The following is a 22,008-nucleotide window of genomic DNA, read 5'->3' on the forward strand; positions in this document are numbered from 1 at the left end:
CAAGTCCCACCACGCTGTCCTGGGGAGCCAGACAGGCTCAGCAGTGCAGTGCTCCAGCCGAGCTCATGCCCATCAACGCTTGTGTCCATCAGGGCTGGTGGGAACACAGAATTGCAGGATAGTTAGGGTGGAAAAGACCCCTAAATCCTCAAACATGCAGTGTTCATCTGGCAAATTGTTCACAGCTAGCTCGGGTATCTTGATTTATTCCCATACTAAGCCATGCCAGGAAATGTCTTCCACGGAGGACTGCCTGAATATTATCATCTCTGAAAAAAAAAAATATTGCCGATACCATAAATCATTCTTTAAAACTATTGTGAGCCAGGGATTTCTGTAATGCATTGCCTGAAATATTTCACATGGCAGGATGAAGGTGATCTGTTCAGCCTGGGTTCTGTGGAGCAGGAGCAGGAAGTTTGGCCTGAGGCTTCACCAGCCTGGATTGCATTCCCATTTCTTCCACTTGCAGGTCATTTCTGCTCCACTTCTTTCTTTTTGTTTCTTAGTGGGAGCATTCATGACAGGGCTGATATTTCACAGTGTCCTTTATGCACAGAAGTCTTTATTGCAGTATATAAGCTTTTCTCCATTGACTTAAGTCAGAGCAGAGACAGTATTGCAAAGCCCTGAAAGAATTTTACCATTTTCTACAAAAGGTCTGTGGATAAAACCAGTTGAATGTTTGCTGCTAAATGAGATATTTAAAACAGTAAGTAGTGCTTAAAAAAAATAAAGGGAAAAGCATATGAAAAAAATCTTGAAATAATAAGAAAATGCTAATAACATATTACACAGTATAATTTACTATGATAAAAATACATATAGCATTATTCCAACAGGCTTTTACAATATGCAGTTCCATGATGTGTTGTGATGTGATAAACAAAGTAATTAATTTTTTGTAAATTTATTTATGGTGGTAATTTATAACTTGTTCCAAAAAATTGTATTTTTGATTGACCACACTATTCCCTACTTTTTAAAATATTAAAATATTAAGATCTAAAACATTATCTTCATCAGTACTAATTAATAAAACCAATTAATTTTTTTCCACATGTGCATATTTTTCCTAACTCATTAAGAAACACCCATGGATAATTTTTGGGTTTTTTAATGAATATATGTTAAAGACTAAATTGGGGCCCAAGAGTCAATTTTCATGCTGAGCTGAAGAAAACTTATGTCATTGGCTTTAAGAAGACTTTGCACTGATCTTGCTTATTCTGTGGTCTGTGCACATAGATCATGCTACTGGCTCTGACTACATTCCTAAAGCAGGACAGAAAGAAAGGCTTAATTTAAACACAAATCTATTTTCATATGTTGTATTTAAAATACACTTGGATAACAAAACTACTTGATACACATGCTATTCATATATATGTGTGTGTGTGTATATAAAATACATTATACTCCTATGGCTGTAGTCTTGGTCTAAATCAAATTGATAAATATCAGTCTATGTTGCTTTCACTTCCAAGGCACAGAGTGGAAAATGACACCACGAGCAGCCATTGAACACACTGCAGAATAACAAAACTACTAGTTCAGTGTAAGTGAAAATTATTTAGACTCTGATCAATTTGTTAATGAACAGAATACAACTGGATACAGCATTAAAACACTGAAACTATTTGTATTGTGGAATGTGAAGTTTTCCATTGCTGACAATGTGTTCACTCTGGAAATGTAGAAAATCACAGTATTTATAAGACCATCACATCAGTAAGTTACTCCATGAGCTACATGCACTCCCTAGCTCCTGTGAAGCAGCCAGCTGGAGTATATTCCTCACACAAGCAGCAGGAGACTGTCAGCAAGTCACAGCTCTTGTGTTCTGGCCATCAAGGAGAAGTGACCTGACAGCTCTTCAGATGGTGCAAATGAGCAATTGGCACCACCTGAAGATGCAGTTTCTGGGTCTGAAAAGACACAGACTTGCCCCTGCAATACACAGAAACAATTCTGCCAACATCCTCTCCATTATCAGCCCAGGGTGGGCAATCTCTCAGCCACCTGGTTGCATGGACTCTAAAGTTCTCCAATAGGTGCTGATTTTACAAGAGGAAGAGGCTCTGGGTTTGAAAACATTGGAGCCTCTCTGGTCTCTTGGGCTGCCTTTGGGCTTCTTCCACTAATGCACTTAAAGCACATTTGTCTATCAGCATGCCCGGTCCCATGGTACAAATTTACTCCTCTTCAGATAAGCAGAGCCACCACTACACATTTTCCACCCTCCAAGACAAGGATTAGCTGAAAGATCATACCCTGCATGTCAATGTTTAGAAGTTCAAATTTTAAAGGTATCCAGAAGAAAAAAGGAAAAAAGTAAAATTTACAATAGAACATGTGGGAAAGCAGGTCTAAAACCATATTTGAAATTAAATTGAAATGTATGTACAAAGTTCAGGCACATTGTAAAAATTAAAGCTGCTCCAGAGATACTTTCAGCATAAATCAGTTTCCTGCCAGATTTTCTTAAAAAAAACCCCAACCAAAAACAAAACAAAAGCAAAACAAACAGATGACTTTGGCATTTGAAACACTCATTTGCAAAGAGTTTCATGCAGACTGATAAATCCAGAGATTTTTTCATGGTGTGTATAATTAGTCCATTGAAACATACTAGACCACAAAATGAAAAAGCTTGGGTCATTAATAGTATTTTTAAATGTAAATGTTATTGTTCAGTTTTGGTGACTGATCCCTGTGGAGTCAACATTGCATTTCAAATAAATCTGTGAACACATGTATCTACAAACTCTATTTTCAGTCTAGCTTTCTTCTATTACTGCATTAACTTGGTATTACTGTTGCTGTATGTAGATTTAAGCCAACTAAAACATGACAGAACAATCTAATTGAGAGGTCTTGTTTCACAGGAGAAGTATATTCAACAGTGTAACACCACTGAGCCACATCTGTCTCAGGTTGTGCCCTACTGAATCACAACAGCACTTGTCACCTCTTGCTGAAGCTGTTTGTATCCACAGCCAAAAATTCAACATCCCTTTGGTCTAATTCTGCTGTGACAGAATAAGCTATTGCTCCATTTGTCCAGATGTGCTGTTTCAAGGCTGTGTTACCAGTGAGGGATGGCAAATGTGTTCTTTTGATTTTCTTTGCTAGTCTTGCAAAGCACAATAGTGCTGAACTAAATATCATAGAAAATCCACACAGGAGAAATGATGCAGTATAGCTGCCAGTTGTGTCCACAAGCCAGCCTGTAGGGAAAAAAAAATAATTTAGAAGTCTCCGGTATTCTCATGGATAATTTACAAATCCTGTTACCCAGTTATAAACTTTTGGAGTTATCACATATAAAAACGATCAAATAATACATATTTACATCACCATCACTATACTTTTACATCCTGGTGCAGAGAGGGATTTATTCTCAGCAGGCAAATAATGTCTTTATAGCCTTTTATTTGGAGGTCAAATCCACAAGAAAAGGCAGAGCAGTCATCACCACATTACTAAATAAACATCTTCCAACTGCCTGGATTTAACTGGCAGTCTTTAGAAGGCTTAGAGAGCTCTAAGATCTTCATGCAGAAATATTTATTAAGCTGTGGCCAGGCTCATGCTTCACTCAAAACAATTCTATTTTGCAATAATTTTTGCTATGCACAATTAAATTAAAAGCTTAATGAGCAGTGATTAATTGGGAATTGATGTAAACATAAATTTACAAAATATGCAACATATATAGAGTTGGTTGTTTGAAAAAGATCTCAGAGCTTCCACAGTATTAAAAACTGTGTCAAGTGCTTTCTAAAGAATAATAAGGGTACAGCTCATCCTTACTTCACTGTAATGGTACAAATGGCAAAAATGATGGTTAGATATTACAGGGATGAGTGTATGACCAAACAGGAGTGAAGCTGACTCACCCACCTGTTCAAAGCAATGTAGAGACTAAATACAAAAAGAAAACATAAAAGAAATACAAACTTGGAATAAAACTCTCTTTAGAGAGATTTAGATTTTACAAAATCATGTAATTTTGCAGTGGAATCTTTTACTCCTTCTACTTGCACAGTTTCTAAACTATGAGAAGTGCTGATGTAGCCGTGCTTAGAAGCCTATTTCATACTGGTTTGTTTTTTAAATTTCATCTCACCCTGTATTTGGAAATCATCCCACCAAGGCCAGGATGGGAAATCTAAAGAGTTAAGAATGTCCAGGTGTGTTATTCCTTTACCCAGAGGCTGCCTTCATATTCGCTGTACATTTGCTAACTTTCCTTCCCCTTTACATCAATAGGTAAATCTGAAGTACTGATAAGGTTGTGGGGAAGTCATTTGGCAAAACTGACCTGCCACAGGTGGGCTCACTAGATATGGTATGGCATGGAGAAAATACACAACGCCCAGTGCTGATGATAACAAAGGAGTTCCCACTGCATCTGCTGTCACAACAGGGATCAGCGTTACATAGGCTCCATCAAAGTAGCCAAAGGTAAATGAGAAAGGCACAAGCAAGGGGAAGCTTCGGAGAACTGGCAGGAAAAGACAAGACAGGCCATCCATTCCCACTGCAAAGAGGTAGCAAAAGTACCGATGTTTCTTCAGGCACCTGCAAATTTCAAAACAGAAAATAAAAATATTATCACTGAAACCAGCATTTCAGCTTCTATGCCCTGGCATGCAGTGCTTCAGTCTCTCACTCTTTTCTATGGCTCAGATCAAGTCAATTGCCTTACACAAGCCTTCACTCAGCAGACGAGCCCACCTACAGCTGCAGAAACACCTGGCCAGCAGCAGCCTGGTGCCTGCAGTGTTCTTCAGGATGTTCCTAGTGACAGAACCCTGCTTTGCAGGGTTTTGCAGGCCCATAAAGCTTCAATGTTCAAAGCAGTATTTCATTGGGCTTTACATCCCAGCTCAGCAAGGTGCTCCCAGTATTATGCATAAAATATTGCAGTATACCTCTCTTAGCTGCCACCATTCCAGTCAGCCCTTACATGCGAGTTAGTGTGAATTGAGATGGCAATTCCCTCCCTTCCTGCTTCAGAAAAACAATGATTTCTCCCACAAACTAAAGAAGTGTAAAGAATGCATCCTTTAGAATCGAAATCCTTGTTAATTTGGCCAGTATCTACTGATGTTACAGATACTGTACACTGATGTTTGGAGTGAGCTGAGTTCACAAAGCATGGTGAGTTCTTAGACTGGAAAATGTATAACAATTTTCAGTCAGTCCTTCCGAGCATGTGCCTAACAATATTGGGCCAGACCCTGGACCCTCTTCTATAACTTCTGCGCCTCCCAAGCAACACAAAAGAGATGGAAAAGCAGAGGAAACAGGGTGAAACCCCCTTGGAAATAGATATGGAGGATCACACTCAACATACCTCAGGGAAGGGGTTACATTTCCACTATCAAATATACAAACACATCATTTTTTTCAGGAAAAAAGGATATTAAACCAACTGAACCATTTCAGAAGAGACAAAAAGATTAAACAGCAAGCATTCCTAAAAGTTAGACTCTGTTGGGGGTTTTTAAGTTACACATGCTAGAGAAAGGGTACATAATGTTAGCTTTTATATGTATTATACCTTGCTTGCATCCAGCCTCCCACCAGCTAAAGCTTCCCCTTGATCAGCCAGAAGCCCTTACCTTCTGTCTGTGAGCCATCCAAAGGTGATATTACCAATGATGTCTACAACACCAAGTATGGACATGAGGAAGGCAGCCTGGTGATGACTCACTCCAACACTCAAAGCATAAGGCACTAGGTAGACAAAAAGAGGGCTGCAGCCATATGCCATAAATAAAATTGACACTGCCAGCACCATGAAGCCTGGCATCAGCAAAAAGTCATATTCCTTCCATGAACAGTAGCATAAACATTCATGAGGCCATAATTTGATTAAAGGTGAAGAGATGGACATTCGCTTAAAGTCTTGTTTCTCTGTTTCAGAGACATAATTCTGTTCAAGCAACTCAGGAGCAGCTTTACAATCCTCCTTAAGAGAAATAGGCCGCATCAAGGCACCACAGACACAGAGGTTTAGTACAAAACCTCCCAGGATGAGCAAAGCTCCTCGCCAGGAAAACTGCTCAATTAAGAGCTGGACCACAGGGGCCAGGATGAAGGTACCAATTCCACTTCCTGACATGGCTATTCCATACGCCAGCGCTTTCCTTTTGTTGAAGTATTTGCCCACCATCGCAATGGCTGGAGAATAACAAAGTGCAAACCCAAGTCCTAGAAAAGAAAGCAAAGTGCAGATGGCTTAATACTAAGCATGACATATGGAACATATTAAAGCAAACCACATAATGCATTTTCATTAGTACCAAAGAATAGAAAGCTTTTTCTGATTCTGCATCACGCAGGCCAGTCTGAGTGTGATGAGAAACTAGGATGATGTCTTTCTTCCACTGGCAGGGTCCCTGACTTGACAAACCTAACTGATGACCATTAATCCACAATAATAAGACTCAGACAGAAGTAATGGTCATAACAAGAAAAAGGAGGATCACTAAACATGAGAGAACGGGTGTGCCAGCCTTTCATGCATACAAGATGAGGTCTTGCCCCAGGGTCTGCACCAATGCTGACACTGGACACGCTGTCCTGATGAGGCACCACTTTGTGTTTTGGTCTGTTGCAACCCTGAATATTAATTTTCAGGTCTCTGAAACACAGTACAAAGAGCCTGTCTCTGTTACTAATATTCTACAAAAAACCTCTCTTGGTCTGCTAAACAAACCCCTTGCAACAGATGCTTGGAGTCCTGACCATTTTAAATCCCTGCCTACGAGTAAAGAGGGGAGGAAAGCCTCAGAAAGCCAGATCCAGTTGAGTAAACAAAGAAGATTCATCTCTTGGATGGAGAAAAAGATTGTGGTCTCTGCTGCAGAATCAGAGAGCAGGTTTTAATCATCAAGTGGTTGCCCTAACACTAAAATATGTATTTCTGAATCAGTAATAGAAATTAGTTCCTGACTAGGGTTTTGGAGCATGTCCTACATTGAGGGTGAAACAGTCCCCAGTGCTGTAACTGGCTTGCCACATCCTCCTCAAAGGCCACACTGTGTGAGGCAGGCACTAAACCTGCCAGGATGGAATAAGAGGATTAGAGGGACTCTGGGCGGCGGGTGCCCAGTCTGGCACCCCTCAGGAGGCGAGGGGACAAGCAGGGCACAGAGCTGGGCTTGGAGCTGTACAGGCAGCAGAGCCAGCAGAGCAGCCCTGAGCTAGACATCAACACTCAAGAGCTATGAAAATCATACTTTATTAGGCATATACACCATTTATTTTTCAGTGAGTTGGCAGGGGGAAAATGTCTCAAAAAAGCCAACAAATGTCCTGTGAAAAGCAGAAAGTTTAGGGCTGAAAACACTTTCGTACCTCTTAGAAGGAACTCCGCTACTTATTGACACTCCCCAATCTCACCTCTGCTTCACTCCTTGGTTTCAAGTCCTGTTGCTTTTATGGATTTAGACATTCACTTGTTGTGTTCCCATCTGCTCTCTGGGTTGGGGGCACCACATCTAGCCTTTACCAACAGTTCACCTCTCTGTTCATCAGCCCCCACAGGCTAAAAGTTCACTGCTTGTAATGAACTTGGCTCTTCACTACTCCATGTACGTTGGAACTGCCTTTCCACCTCGGTATTCACAGCAGCCCCCACTAAAGAAGCCTCAGAGGTATTAGCATGGTTTGTAGCACATTCCCTCGAATTACAAGAAGCCTTTTTATTTGTTATGAACACATTTTGTCAAAGATTAACATTGTAATACAGTAGCATTGTAATACAGGCGCTAAAATAAGGATTTTTTTTTTTTTTTTGAAACAAATAAGCTGTTGGCAGCATGTGAACTGCAGTAATTCCACCAACTCGTTACTAAACTCCAGGGGACCAAGTACAAGGTCTTATATCACCGTGGCTACCAGGTCAGTATTAATGAGGAAGGAATGTCAGTGTGACCACAGGCCCCTCTCAAGTTCCTCTGTGCACAACAAACACGGGCAGATAGGACAGAGCAAAGATTTGTTTTCACCATACCTGAGCAAAAATGGAGGAGCTGCTACAGCAAGACTACCAACCAGAAATTTTTTTTTTGCTGTTCAATTGGAATGCAATGCAGACAAAAGTAAGGCATACAGCTGAGGTGCCTGGTATTCACCAAGAGCTCCTTTATTCTTACTTACATTTATGTTTTAGTTTAAACTTTTTTCCCAAATATGCAAATATATTAGGGCAATCTAGAACTTCTGCTATAACAAACTCCTCCCAAATCCCAGTCAAAATAGGGAAACCTTTTCATGTACACCAACTGCAACAGCAGTTCCTCCTCACCTCCCATAACTTCAGAACTTTTTTGACAGTCCTCTCTCCAACAGAAGGTAAAGTTGCTTTTGCAGGGTGCTGCATTTGTGTGATATGAGATCAGTCAGTGCTGAAGCTTTTGCTGGCACAGCCTCTGGTCTACAATCATGGGAACAGGTCCGAGTATCTCTATTTGACCAGTGCAGTGTCAGTATGACATGGAGAAGAGATCACCCATTGTTTTTAGCATTCCTGTCTTGTGTTCTGGCAGCAACAAAGGGGCTGAATGCATCCTACCTGTGAGGACTCCTAATGATAAGTAGAGATGTTCCAGACTGGTGGCGAATGAGCTCAGAATTAGTCCAGTAGATGCAAGCAGCCCTCCTAGCATGATACCAACTTGGCAGGATACATGATTACTGATTAAACTCCCAAGCGGGGCTTCAAAGAAACAAATAAAGCTGGTAGTTAATGGCAGGTCCTCACACACAGTTCACTGCAACAGTTGTAGAAGAAAAGGAAGCAGGAGGAAGCAGGAGAAAATGGTGCTTGCAGCTACAGAGTGGTCTTCCAACATAATCCTGTCACAATGGTATGAGCACCAAAGATAAAGAAAAAACCCTCTAAAAGTCAGGTTAAACCTGAAACTTGCAGTACCTTTCTCAGCAGTCATTTCTGTAGATCAAAGTCATTATGGAACACAGCTAATCTGCAGTGTCAGGGGGTCAAGACAGGTCACAGGAACAGCCCACACTGTTATGCTTACAACACTCAGACTTTTCCCCACCTGGAATTTGCACTTCAGCCCTCAGTAACTTTAGGTGTCCTTCCTCACAACTCCCTGGCCTTATGGGCTCCGAGTTAGACACAAACAGGAGAGGTCTCACATCTTTTGGACAATCTCCAGGGCTGCTACCCTTCTCCTGCACTTCTCCAAATCCAATGTCTCCCATATCACCCTGCCTCTACCATGGGATGCCATCACCAACCCTCTCCCCTTCTACTACCTGCAATGCCAGGGCAAGGATACCTCTATTTCTCTCTTTTCCCCAAGATATAACCCGGCTGTCACAGGTGAGTTGTTGCATCTCATTCTTGCTGTGCCCCTCTGCCTTTCTAGCAATTCTTATGGATTAATCTCTTCTACAGGACCAGGGCATGGATTTTCACCAAGCTGTACAGCTTTAAAGCAAACCCATGAGAAATTCAGTACAACTGCTGTGTTGATGCACATGATTTTTAATAATAGCAAATTTTCCTTTAAGAGAGAAGACTATTTGTAAATATACACTTTTGATAAAAGGAGGATGGTTGTGACTTGATCTGGAGGCAAGATGTACATCCTGTGCTACATCTCAAATATGACTCCAATCAAAAGGCAAAAGAAACAATTGCTCAGTTAATAGCTCTCAAACATGAGGTGTCCCAATAGACCTGAACAAAATGACATTTCTGAAAAATTAGATCATTTCACAAAACAAAGTTCTGCTTCTTTTTCTTCTTTCATGAAGGCACTCCCTTGCAGAACTGTGTTGGGGGAAGCAGCTTGGATATACCATACCCCAGAGATCCCACAGTATCACTCTTTCCCAGCTGACTCCACCAACTTGTGAGCATGCTAAAAACAGATGGAGCCAATGCAAAAGTAGCTACATTACTCTTGAAAGGGTAATACACACCACAAAGCATCGTAGCACAGTCCACAATGGAGTGGATCCAAGCAGTTCTGGCATAATCCTGCCCAAAGTATGCCTGAAACTCCACAAAAAAAATGGAGATGCACCTAGGACAAAAAACATGAACATCAGTCAGTTAAACATGGAATATCTGCCTCATGGAAAACACTGTTCTCACTCTTCAGGTATAAAAAGTACCCACTTGAAGGTCCTCTCCAGCTCCTGGGAAAATCAAAATTGTGGTTGTGAACCACAATTATTATAATATTATAATTATAATTATGTGATTATAATATCATATGTTTCTTGCTGCTAGAGTTTTTATGACTCAGTATTTTGAACTAAAAGGAAATTGAAATGCTAATTCTCCCCAGCAACTTATAGCCCATATGATGATGTTGCTTCCCTGGCACACAAAGCCCTGGCTTCACAGTTCTTCCCTGGCCTTGTTGCTCACTGTCCCACAGCCGCACAAACTGTGAGGGTAGGGTCAATGTAACACCTGCAGAGCAAACCCCACCTGCAGCTGTGTGCTCATGGATGGACAAGTGCAAAGTAACTCCTCTCAAACAAAGAATCAAAACACAGCAGGAGCCTGTGGACCTTCCAGCAGTTTAATAAAACGTTTGCAGGAGAGGTCCTTTCTCAACTTGACAAGTGTTACTGTTCAATATGTCCCTGCAGAGGAACAGATTAAAAGGTTGCATAATTTCATTCTCTTTTCTGGATCAACAAGAGATGCCTTTTCCCAAATCACTGAATGACCACTTTCTTCAGCTTTTTTTCTTGCACATATTTCACTCTTCTATGTAGTCTAATGTGTGCCAGCCATTAGATTATTTCCTGTATGTAACACATTGCACACACAAACATGGAATTAAATCCTCTAGGAATTCTCTGCTATTATTATGGAATTGGTACATTTGTATGCATTAACTAACACTGGGTAAGCGTTTCTATCCCCTTCTGTGCTGCTGACTCCAAGACCCTAGATCCCTAAAGATTTAAGATCCCTAAATCTGGGAGCTTTATTTTAAAAGAAATAAGAACTTTAGGTAGGAAACACTGTATTTCCACTATACTGGCTGCCCAACAAGTTTTCCTCACTTACCAGGGTGCTTAACTCTCTGCTTAATATAGCTAAATTGTCCATGTTCACACACACCAGGCTCCTCTATCTGCAGTTGACATCAAAGTCACTGTGAAAGCAATCTCATCCCAGATTGCGTTATTTTTATACGAGGCAGCAGTCTAGTTCATGTTCTCTCCTGTTCTTTCTATTTTGAGAAAATATTTTCTGCATATTTTGGATACCAGAAGGGTGCAGAGAGGAGTCTCTTCTCTAGGGCTCGGACCTTCTCAGGTAGGACAGTGTCTGAAATGCTCGCAGTGGGAGAAGAGGGTGTTGACAAGATTTTCACATTGACTCAGGAATCACTTAATTCACTGGGACTGGCAAAAATGAGCACGGCTGTGGGGTCAGAGGGACACAGCGAACCCAAAGAGACCCTACATGATTCCTCACTCCCCAGCAAACCACCACAGCCTGAAATAGCTCTACCTGCCCCTGGCCTTGATTCTGTAAGAAATCAGGGAGCGGGTGCTGAAAGCTAGAGCAGCTGTCAGAGGAGGCAAGACTAAAACCAGAGGGCTCATAATCCCTTGGTCGTCCCAGCAGCCTTAGGGGTTTCAGGAGATAACAAACCCTCTTCCTATGGCGGAAAAGAAAAGAAAACTAATGCCACAAAGAGGCCAGCAAGACAAGCAGCAGTGCCTTTACCTTGTCACGGCCCTGGTGCAGATGGTGACGAGGAAGCAGCCAGCGACAATCATCCATCCCCAGCCTCCGTCGGGAGGGCCGGCGTGCCGGGCCCGGCCGGATGAGGCCATGGCGGTGCCTGCGCTCCTCACCTCAGGGACGGCGCCTGGCTGAGGCCCTCACGGCCAGCGCGGGCCCGGGCTGCTCGGCACATGGGGCTGCGGCCATCTGCAGAGAGAAACAGCCAGGGTCAGCCACACTGCACACGGTGTAACCTGAAAGGCTGGGCAGAAACCCTGCCTCAGCCATCCCTACTGCAGGAAAGGGCTGCTCGGCACATGGGGCTGCGGCCATCTTGGAGAGAGAAACAGCCAGGGTCAGGACAGACTGCACATGGTGTAACATGAATGGCTGAGCAGACACTGCCTAGGCCATCCCTACTGCAGAAAAGCGAGCGCTTCTTTCACATGCAGTTTATGAAAATTTGTTGGAACCAAGAGGGCCATCAAGATTTGAGTCAGTGTCTGGTATCATGCTTTTCATGATAATTTGGGTGATTTTTCCAGCACTTGCATCCTAGCACACAATACCCTCTTCCCCCCTGCGTGTCACTGCATACATGTGCAAGTCACTTCACTGCTGCCAGTCCTCATCCACATCCAGCAGGCTCCCCACTCATCCATCCCTGGCCTGAACTGTATTTCCAATTGCAATCTCTACTCTAACTAGCTACTCTTCCTTGTACACAGTTTAGTGTGAAAGTTTTGTTTGAGAGAACACAGCTTTCACCTTTGTATGGGAAGGGAATATTTACTCCACAATCAGAGAAGATCTGATGATAAAATGTCCTCTGTATTCTCACAAGCTAAACCCCAGATGAAAGCTCTAATCAGCAGGACACAGCAACTTAATTTTGTGAGCATGGACAGTTCACAGAAGGTTAGAGCTAGCCTGTTCCCCTCTCCTAACCACTTAAATCAAAACTGTGTCTGTACCCAGGCCATCAAATTGTCTCTAAATACACAATGGGTGCTGCAGGACACTGCAGGAGACCCACTGACACCCACTGGATGCACCCCTGGTGAGTAACTGAGTCATGTGCTTTGCTGAGGGGACCAACAAAAAGCCCTCAGTCCTTTTGCATTAGTGACTGAATGGCAGGGCTCAGCCAAGGGACCTGAAGTGCCCCAATTTTCTCAGTGCAGGAACACACAGTGCTGGCTGTCAGTGCCGCATTTCAGCCCATGTTTCTGCCATCACCAGCAAGCCCTTAGCCTCTGGACGGATCAAAGACTTTTAAGACATAAGCAGAATATCTAGGATGCCTTTCAGTTTTGCTTGAAGAGAAAGCTCAAATACCTTCCATCTCACCTCGATACAACAGATGCTGAGAATGCAAGATTCCCACTGACAAGAACCACAGGCTTCCCAGGAAGTGTTACCTGTTAAGGCAGGTCAGAGGGCTACGGAGCCACTTAAAATGGCAATTCAAGAAAGCAGCTACATGGTTAACAGTGTGCATCCTCAGTCCTTGAAGCTGCTCAGACAGGTGATGCTCAAGGCTTCTCTGCAAAGCCCAGAGCTTCCTGACCCAAAACAGCAAGACACTAGAACTAGCCCTAAACACCACCACATCTGAACCTTTGAGAAGTGTCCCTCAGTGACCTCCTTGAGATATCCAGCTCAAAACCAAAACCAGAATTATTTTAAGAAAACATACACACACTGCCAAACTCAAAGGTGAGCAAAATAGGAGAAAACAGGTATGACAAATAAAAACCACAACATGCTGAAAGCTTAGTAATATAGTTAGGTGGAGTTGGCATAAGCACATGATCCATCACAGGAGGATCCTGGGCACTTCTGCCTTTGCAGGGAGAAGCTCCTTATTTTGGGTCTGAGCAGTGTCTTTCATTGCTCCTTCTACAAGAATGAAGGGTTTTTTTTTGTTTTTTTCTCTTTGGTTTTTTGTTTTTTTTTTTTTTTTTTTTTTTGGTTGGTTGGTTGGTTTGGTTTTCTTTTTCAAGTTTTGATTATTTAGGGTGAAGGAGGAACTTCCAGGAATGCCAGAATGGATAACAATAACCCTTCAATAAGAAGAAATATATACAAAAATGTTCAGATCTCCACATACAGAGCCCTAACTAATTTTAATGCACAAACAGCAGTAGCTGGGTGGCATGGCCTCAGCCCAGATCTCTGGCCCCACTTCCCAGGCAAGCCTCAGCTCAGGGTTGAGTTCACATTTTTAGCTGTACATTAACGTACTTGGGAAGAATTTGATGGCATATCAGGCTAAGTAAACATAGATTAGGTGTTTGGTTACATGGTTACTTGCTGTTATTTTCCCAGAACCCTGCCAGCAAACATTTAATGAGATTACAAGCAACAGAAAACAACCATATTATAAAAAATGCCTGGCCAACATGAAAAGGCCACCCAGCCTCCCTATAGCAGATTAGTGCAGACCTCATCTCCTTGACTCCCCACTTGCTTCAAGGAGTGCTGTGCCTTTCACAGCCACTGAACTAATAGGCAAGTTAAATTATTACCTTTCTTGTTGCTGCATATGTCTAAAAGCACATATTATGTCAACCTGACAATTTCATTTGGAGGGTAGGAAACTTAATTTGCTTACACCCCAGTGCTGTTTTCTAATTATCTGCATGGTGGATAGTACAGGCTGTGGACTCTGTAAATGAAGTTGAACAGCAAGAAAGCACACTTTATCTGAGCAATCAAATCCTCCCCCTTCCCAAAAGCCAGTTTGCTCTCATGTTGTACCTTTTTCTCAACTTTTCTGGTATAGGATAAGACTATTTTTGAATATTTGCTCCACTGTAAGGCCTGGCAGCATTGGCTGCTATTATATCTCAGAGGTACATGAAAGTTCCTGCTGTTTGAGACAGCTGAAGGAAAGCGGGGTTAAAATATAATCTCATGAAACAGGTCTATACTTTGCTAAGTAATGTTCACCCAAGCACTAACTAAATGTGCTTTGCTGTGAGTTCAAAGAAGATGCAAGTGGGGTGAAGATGGTATAAATTCTGCTGACCCCTTAGAAAGCCTTGGTTACCCAATGTGCCCTGGCAGCTCACTAAACAGTGACTCTGTTCCCCCAAGAAAAAACATTAGGTTTGATTTGGCAGGATATATCAGTTACTTCAGCAGCCAGAAAGAAGCCTAGAAAGAAAGCAAATGCTCCTGAGAGCACCTCCCTTACCCAGTCACTCAGCAAGCAGAAAAGAGGGGGTGAGTTTACTAAAAAGGCACTGCCATAACCTTGCACCTCATCACAAGGTCCCTTTTGCCAGGAAAAGGAGCACAAAAATCCACGGCAGCTTAGCAACCAGCCAGCACAGCAACAGGAGCCCCTGACCTTTCAAACAGCTCACAGGCAGCAAAGCGCTTGCTGCTCCCTGTGCCCACCTCTCCTGCCACCCTAAAGGTTTCATTCTTTGTAATTCGTTCAATAATGATATCACAACAACCTGAAGATGCAAAGTATTTGTATGACAAAGGACAGAGGAACAGCAGACACAGTCACTGTGGCCTGCCTGGGGACCAGGGCTGGGTTTTTCCTACCTTGTTCACCTGCTCCATTTACAGTGCTGGCAACTCCCTCGTCTCAAGAAATGCCACCTCCAGTGCTTTTTGAAAATGCTCCATTTGCAGAGGGATTCAGCTTCAGCCAGAGGAATAGACATAGGGTGAGATTTGTATCACAGCTGCCCCACAGCAGGAACACAGATCCCACACCATAGTGGGGGTCCCACTCCACTACTTTCTTATTCTGCACCCTCTCCTGATTATACAAAATCAAAATGGTTCTGTGTGTTTAGATGCCTTGCAATTTCCTTAAGAACTGCATGGAAGGATTCTGTGCAGTTTATCCCAAGGGAGCTGCCCCAAATATGTATTACCAGCCTAAGTAAGCACAGAATCCAACACTTACTTTTACCTGTTCCATAATGCAGAGATCTACATGTCAGAAAAATGAGAAAAAGACTTATCTAGAATTTTCTTTCTGGACCAGTGTGAGATACACCCAAATAGTTAAACTGTATGTGCCATTTGCTGCCTTTACCATGAAGATGGGGTGGGAGAGGCCTGAGAAGCCTGTGACAGTCTCTGTGCCCAGAATGCCAGGACACGCTTCCAGAACAGGTTCATGCACACCAATGAATTTAAACTGCACTTCTCTGGTGAGCAACAACACACACAGCTTTCAAAGTTACTCTAAGAACATCCGTGCAGATGAATTTTATGAACAAGTATAAAGCAGTTTAAGCATAGCTGGAGAAGATTCATTAATGTGTGAAAGGTAACAGAATTGCACATATTTACTACATGTAACCTACACACTTAACTCTAGGGCAGTTTACTATCTTCTTGTATTTACTATTCACATAGCTCTGGGCCAGATCTTCTGTCTTTCTTGTTCTTCAGATTGCACCAAATATTATTTCTAGCCACTTGCTACATTCATGCTGACCTCTTGTTTTAACACTCTCCTGCTTTCTTTTCCCTTTAACTGCTGCATCCTCAATGAAATGAAAAATAAAAAAAACTAAAGAACTATGAATAAAAGAAAAAACAAAAAGGGTGTGGTATGAGTATCAAAGATGGAAGAGAGAAGAAGGAAAAAGCTAGCTAACAATAATATGTATGTTCTGTGGGACAGTGGAGCAGAAGATTAAATATTTTACAGCTTTTGAATGAGTTCATTTCATTTGCATGTCTTGAAGGATCAAGGATGACTGCATCTGACCACCGACCAGAGTCCTTCCCAGAAGTTTGCTACCTTAACTTACACAGTAGAGTACATTTAAAAGGGACATGGTATTGGATATGAGCACAGAAGATGCAGACAGCTGCAAATCCTCTATTGACAGGTCTAGTTAGGAGAAAAGGAGGTACTCTTTTTTGGGTTTTTTCCTGTTTGGAAAAAACAAGACACTTTTCCAGCCTTTTATGCTTCCCCATATTTCCACACTAGCCATTGCATATCATGGTAGGCACTACAGCCAGAATTCTGGCAGGCTGCTAAATCCTAAATTGTTCTTAACTACATGGAAAATAAAGACTTCAATGCTATACAGCTCTTGGGATGGAAACACTATTTCTAATCTAATCTATTTTCTCAAGTCAACAGCTGTCCCATTCTGTACCCTAAGTTAGCTATTTAACTCAAAAAGAACCGCTTGTTTTGATTTCAGCAGAGTCTATTTATCAAGAATTACATGATTATGACTTTGACTCGTTTAAAAACAACCCAAGAGGTTCTCTGCAACCTTACGTTCCTAAATAAAAATAACTCCATTGAGCATCTTAAGGCTGTCATTTTATATTGTCAGCTTTTCTCTATTTGATTATGTGTCTGTCCAGACTCTAGACAAAAACCAAGTTTATGTTTTTCTGAAAAGAATGGCTGATGAATCCATGGAAATATTCCTTGTGTGAGCACGTAGTCTTGCAGATTGTGCATGTCTTTACAAGCAGGGTACACGTTCTGCTTCTCAGACCTCCATAAAATCAATATCTCTCTAGCACTGTTACAAATGGTTAATAAAAGAACTGCTTACCTGAAAGTCCATTTAGGGAATTGTACCAGAATCAAAGTAAACAAACAAATATCTAAAAAAATCCCCAAACCAAACCAAAATCCAACCTGATTTTTAAGTGTTGCCATAACACTAAGACAAGAAGCACATTAAGACAGATTGTAATAAGTGCTTCATACTTTTTCCAGTTTTTTATCCATATTATTCCTGAATAAATCTGGATGTTTTATTTTGAAAATGTGTAACCACTTTTATTCATTTAAGGAGGGATTTCACTATGATACCAAATAAAAGCAACATTAATAATCTATTTTTTTGCAGTAGTACTTTGGGGCTTCTAATCATAGAGCAGTCACAGGGCTGGGCATCATGCAAACATCTGATAAAATTTGCCCTCCATCAAAAATGTATCCAGATAGAGAAGATGAAATGTGTAAGAGCCCAGCTTATTAACTCCCATCACTACGCCGAACAGCAAATGTTCTTTGTTTGCTTCAGTGAATGCATTTGAGGGAGGTGGTTGCTGGAGACAGATGGAACAGGAAAAGCAGTCTGGAAAGCAAAGGGATGCTAAGCACCTGGTAGAGAATGGAGGTGCCAGAGAGGGGCACAGGTGAGTGGGGTGACACAAAGGAAGGGCGAGAGTTTAGAAGACTCTCATTTACCCAAAAAGTAAAAATATTACGAGCTGAAACATGAAGAAGATGGCAAAAGGAAAGGTTGTAGAGCAGCACAATGTTCTTTAGCTGCTCCTGTACCAAGCAGTCACTGGGAAAGGAAGGGCCATGCTTGTCTCCCACAGCAATCACTTTGCCACACTGGCTGCTTAATTTGTCAAAGTTGCCAGAAATTGCTAAATCAAATAGTGCAGCTGGAGCCACAGCAGGAGGAGTTACTGTCAGTAATGAGAAATGCAAGGTGAACATCCCTTGTCTCTTAAACCCCTTGTGTGGGGCTTACAGAAAACCAACAGCCTGAGAGAAGGGGTCTACAGAAAAAGGTTAAGCAAATGATAATGGAACCCTCTTGACTCTCTTACACAGTTTCTGGCTAGGTCAGTCCTTAAATAATGCAGTTTAACTACAGAGGGTAAAAAATGTGAAGGAATATTTTTGTAGGAAAACACCTTTGCAGAGAAAGCTTGACTTGAACTTAACTCCACCTGAAAATGTGCATTTTTGATTGACATTCTTAAGGGTTTTAAACAGGCATTTCATTTCTCACTGTGATGAAAAGAATAGAGAGCCAAACACTTTTCCTTGAGTACATGTCTGTTACTGAAATCTGAGCTGAGACTGTCAGTGAGCACACCCTTAGCAAGGCTGTGATCACACATGTTCCATCTTATGATGTCAACATATGTATGTGTCAGAAATATCTCTGATGTTTGCTATTTTTCTAATATCTCTCAATTTTTCAATATTCCTACATTTTCCTATTGTAGAAACAGATGTTTTTTGGAATGATTTTTTATTTACTTATAATTACACTACATTTATCTGTTAATTTTGAGTTTTATAATATATCAATATTGATGATTAAACATTTCTTCAAACACTTCTCATTTACTGTTAAGTTTAAACATGAGATAGTACAATAATTTTTCTCAGTCATTCTTCTTTGTTCAAGGATCTGTGCACTTCTCTGGATCAGGAACTTATTAGTGTTCTCTTACATCTTGAAGAGATCAGAGCCCAAGTGGCATGGTTGGGTTTTTAACAATTCACACCAAAAAAATACTTTTCACAGTCAATTTTCAAGATGTGAATCCTACTCAAGTGCTTTCTAAAAGGAAAGGAGATGATTATTTTAGAAAACAAATTCTGTAGCTACAGAACAAGTTATCCAGAAGGTTGTCTCTATTTATCTGATGGTTTAGGGCTGCTGATAGCGTCAATTCATCATCATCTTCAATGTGCAATATTTGCCAAAGCTAATCAGGCATGGAAAGGCAAGGCAGGTTATTTCCTTTTGTTCACACAAGCTTATGTTCTGAAACAAAGCTATTAGGATCCTTGATGCCATGCCTGCTCTTCTAATGGATAATATGCACCACATGATAGCAAACTGTTACTGTGACTATCATTTGTCTTAAGGGGTTTTTAGCTGTAATCTTAAACTCTGTAAAAAACTCAGATAGCCCTATCATGTTGGAGCCACAAATTATTTTTCCTTTAATAATGTTAATATATAATCATTGTATATTGCAAATGTGCATTAAGATAATCCCCAGCAGGAATGGTAGAAATATCTCTAAGTACTGGACAGACAACTGTTCAAGACAAAAAAACAGGATGTCTGTCATTTCCTGAAACAGACTTTCAAAAGCAACTACTGATGAATGTGGCTTTAGAGGGTTAGGGATTTCTGAGAAGTCATTGCAGAAATCACATTTACCTTATTTAAAAAGCATCATATATTATAATACATCCATATGATGTACATTCCAATGAACACATCTCTGCACAAATAGGCTCACATGTGTGGGCCTTCAGAAAGCACAAACCCTTCAGAAAGTAACAAAAAGGGAAGCTACTAAGTTGGGAAGGAAACATTAAATACTGAAATGAAAGACAAGGAAACAGAAGTCAAGAGGAAGAACTTTTAGCATGCTATACAAAATATACCTCTGACCAGGAAGAATGCATTTGACAGCATGCACACAGTGAAATATGCATCTACTCACAAGCAGCTGTTTTGGTGAAATCACATGCAGGAAGTTAACAAACAACCAAAGTGTCTTGGGCAGATCAGCACATTCTTCGTGCCCAGTCTTCCATTCAGCCTCACTGAGCCATCCATGTTTCAACTAGATCCTTGCTTAATGCTGTATTTTAGTTTTTAGGAAAACTTTAAAGCCTTGAGAGGAGTGCCCAGGTTCCCTTTGCCAAGTGAGTACTGGTGCAGCTGCTCGATTACATCATTTTCAGAAATGATCAGCAGGAACTTGCCATGATACTTAAGGCTGTGCTCCTGCTGGTCAGCATTGCAGCCCAGAAATACAATTTCTCAATTTTATGTTAAAGAACATTTCTCTTCACAGAATGTTTTCACTTTGGTAAGTGAAACACAGAAAAAAAAAAAAAAACACCCTGTTATAACTTAAGTATGTTTTACCATTACTCTCTATTTCTATTTTAATTTCTATTTTAATTTCTATTTTAATTTCTATTTTAATTTCTTTAAAAGTTAGTCTCCATTTCCATTTTTTCAGATGTTCCCATACATATCTTTAGCTTGTATCCTCTCACTCCACAGACACACAGAACTGACAGCAAGCAGAATGTTACAATAAGTGTTCAAAAAAGCCTGTGATGGAGATGTGATTGAAAAGAATGTTTGGAAAAATATCTGACCAAAAGAAGCACGGGATTATCTTAACTCATAAAAAGCATGAGAGCAAGGGCTTTGCACCAAGGGACCCAAGGGTGCCTGTGGCAGGAAAACAGACCTGTAAGTAGTGAGGGCAGACATTGTATAGAAGAGAAGTTTGAGTTACTCTAGCAGTTAATGAGACAGTATGTAGAAAAACAGGAAACCACTTTCCCCAGATTGTATCACATTTGTCTTTTCTCTTCACAATCTACACTGTAAAGCCAGATAGCTATAAAAGAAGGAGGAAAATAGCCCATCTGGAGGAGCAAGACATCAGGGAGTCATCTTGTTAAATGTTAGAAAGTAATGATAAGAGAGCCTATAAAAGGTGAAATTTTAAAGTACTTGAAAAGGGAAAGAAAGAGGCTGATGCTATCTAAGACAAATAACCTAGAAATTTATGTAAGAACTGGTTATAAAAACATTGGTTAAAATTCTCTGTTTCTTCTTCCTATTAAACCTAGTCCTAATTACAGCAATATTTACAACCCCAGAACAAGCACAGCCTGCCAAATCTCCCATAAAACACCCAAAGGCTCTTATGAGCAATCTCTCAAATGGAAACACTTCAGAATCAAACCCTGCAGCCTCTGCTTTTTCATCTGATCCTACAGACCAACTTGCTGGCCATTTATCATAGCTCTTGAACCACTGAATTGGACAGTTTATAAAAACAAAAACCTGGCTAAAAAATTCAATAATAGACTGTAGAACTAAGTATAGGTTTTCAACCTGGTACCGTGTTGCAGGATGTACTCCATACAAGTTATAAGAATGTTTAAAAAAACCCAAACAAAGTAGTCCTGGCTTTTCACTCTCAGCTTTGTTATTCACATTACTGGTCAAGGAGCCATGGTGAAGGAATGCATTTCCTGCCTGTTTAGACTGGACAGCCACAAGAGTTTCATTTGGTCAAAGTCTCACCACATGTCAGCTTGGGAACAAAAGAACAAAATTTAACAGGACAACCCAACAGTTATCTTCTTATCCTGTTATTCCAGCCAACCTTGTAATTGTCTCTTACCTAGATCTCGTTATCAATAATCCTTTTAGTGGGATCAGTTTCATTTTAAACAGCTTATTACATGGATGAAAAAGGAGCAAAAATAACTCAAGAATTATCAGAAAGCAAAAATCATTTCTAAAACCAATTTTCATATATTGATACACAGAGGATGATATTCCTTAAAATCTTCTCACTGTGAAGTTAATTTTTTTCTGTAAAAATGAACAGGTTGTAGTGATTTTTTCAAGAACTTCTTCTATTTACAATGGAAATTCACCCCCTATAGGGAATAAACTGTAACTATCAAGATAGTGTTGTTTAAATTGCATCAT

At 40.9% G+C, this 22,008-nt stretch overlaps 1 protein-coding gene across 1 annotated transcript; it reads right to left on the reverse strand.

The window, feature by feature from the left end:
• Positions 1 to 1,988: 1,988 nt before the first annotated feature.
• On the reverse strand, positions 1,989 to 13,724 carry SLC16A12 (solute carrier family 16 member 12). Its single transcript, XM_058810766.1, has 7 exons — positions 13,703 to 13,724; positions 11,753 to 11,864; positions 9,976 to 10,079; positions 8,594 to 8,737; positions 5,634 to 6,225; positions 4,328 to 4,587; positions 1,989 to 3,230 (listed from the first exon to the last, which is right to left on the reverse strand). The coding sequence occupies exons 2-7, from the start codon at positions 11,860 to 11,862 to the stop codon at positions 2,968 to 2,970; spliced, it is 1,473 nt and encodes a 490-aa protein (XP_058666749.1). The 5' UTR covers positions 11,863 to 11,864; positions 13,703 to 13,724; the 3' UTR covers positions 1,989 to 2,967.
• Positions 13,725 to 22,008: the final 8,284 nt, after the last annotated feature.

Source organism: Ammospiza caudacuta, chromosome 9 (genome assembly GCF_027887145.1).
Source record: "Ammospiza caudacuta isolate bAmmCau1 chromosome 9, bAmmCau1.pri, whole genome shotgun sequence".
Lineage (NCBI taxonomy): Eukaryota > Metazoa > Chordata > Aves > Passeriformes > Passerellidae > Ammospiza > Ammospiza caudacuta.

Bases quoted from the DNA above. Each gene is read 5' to 3' on its own strand.
- SLC16A12 (XM_058810766.1), bottom strand. From the start codon at position 11,862: ATGGCCTCATCCGGCCGGGCCCGGCACGCCGGCCCTCCCGACGGAGGC. The intron at 4,588-5,633 runs GTAAGGGCTTCT...TGAAATTTGCAG, and splicing joins GGATGGCTCACAGACAGAAG to GTGCCTGAAGAAACATCGGT. The intron at 3,231-4,327 runs GTCAGTTTTGCC...TTTTCCCTACAG, and splicing joins AGTGAGCCCACCTGTGGCAG to GCTGGCTTGTGGACACAACT.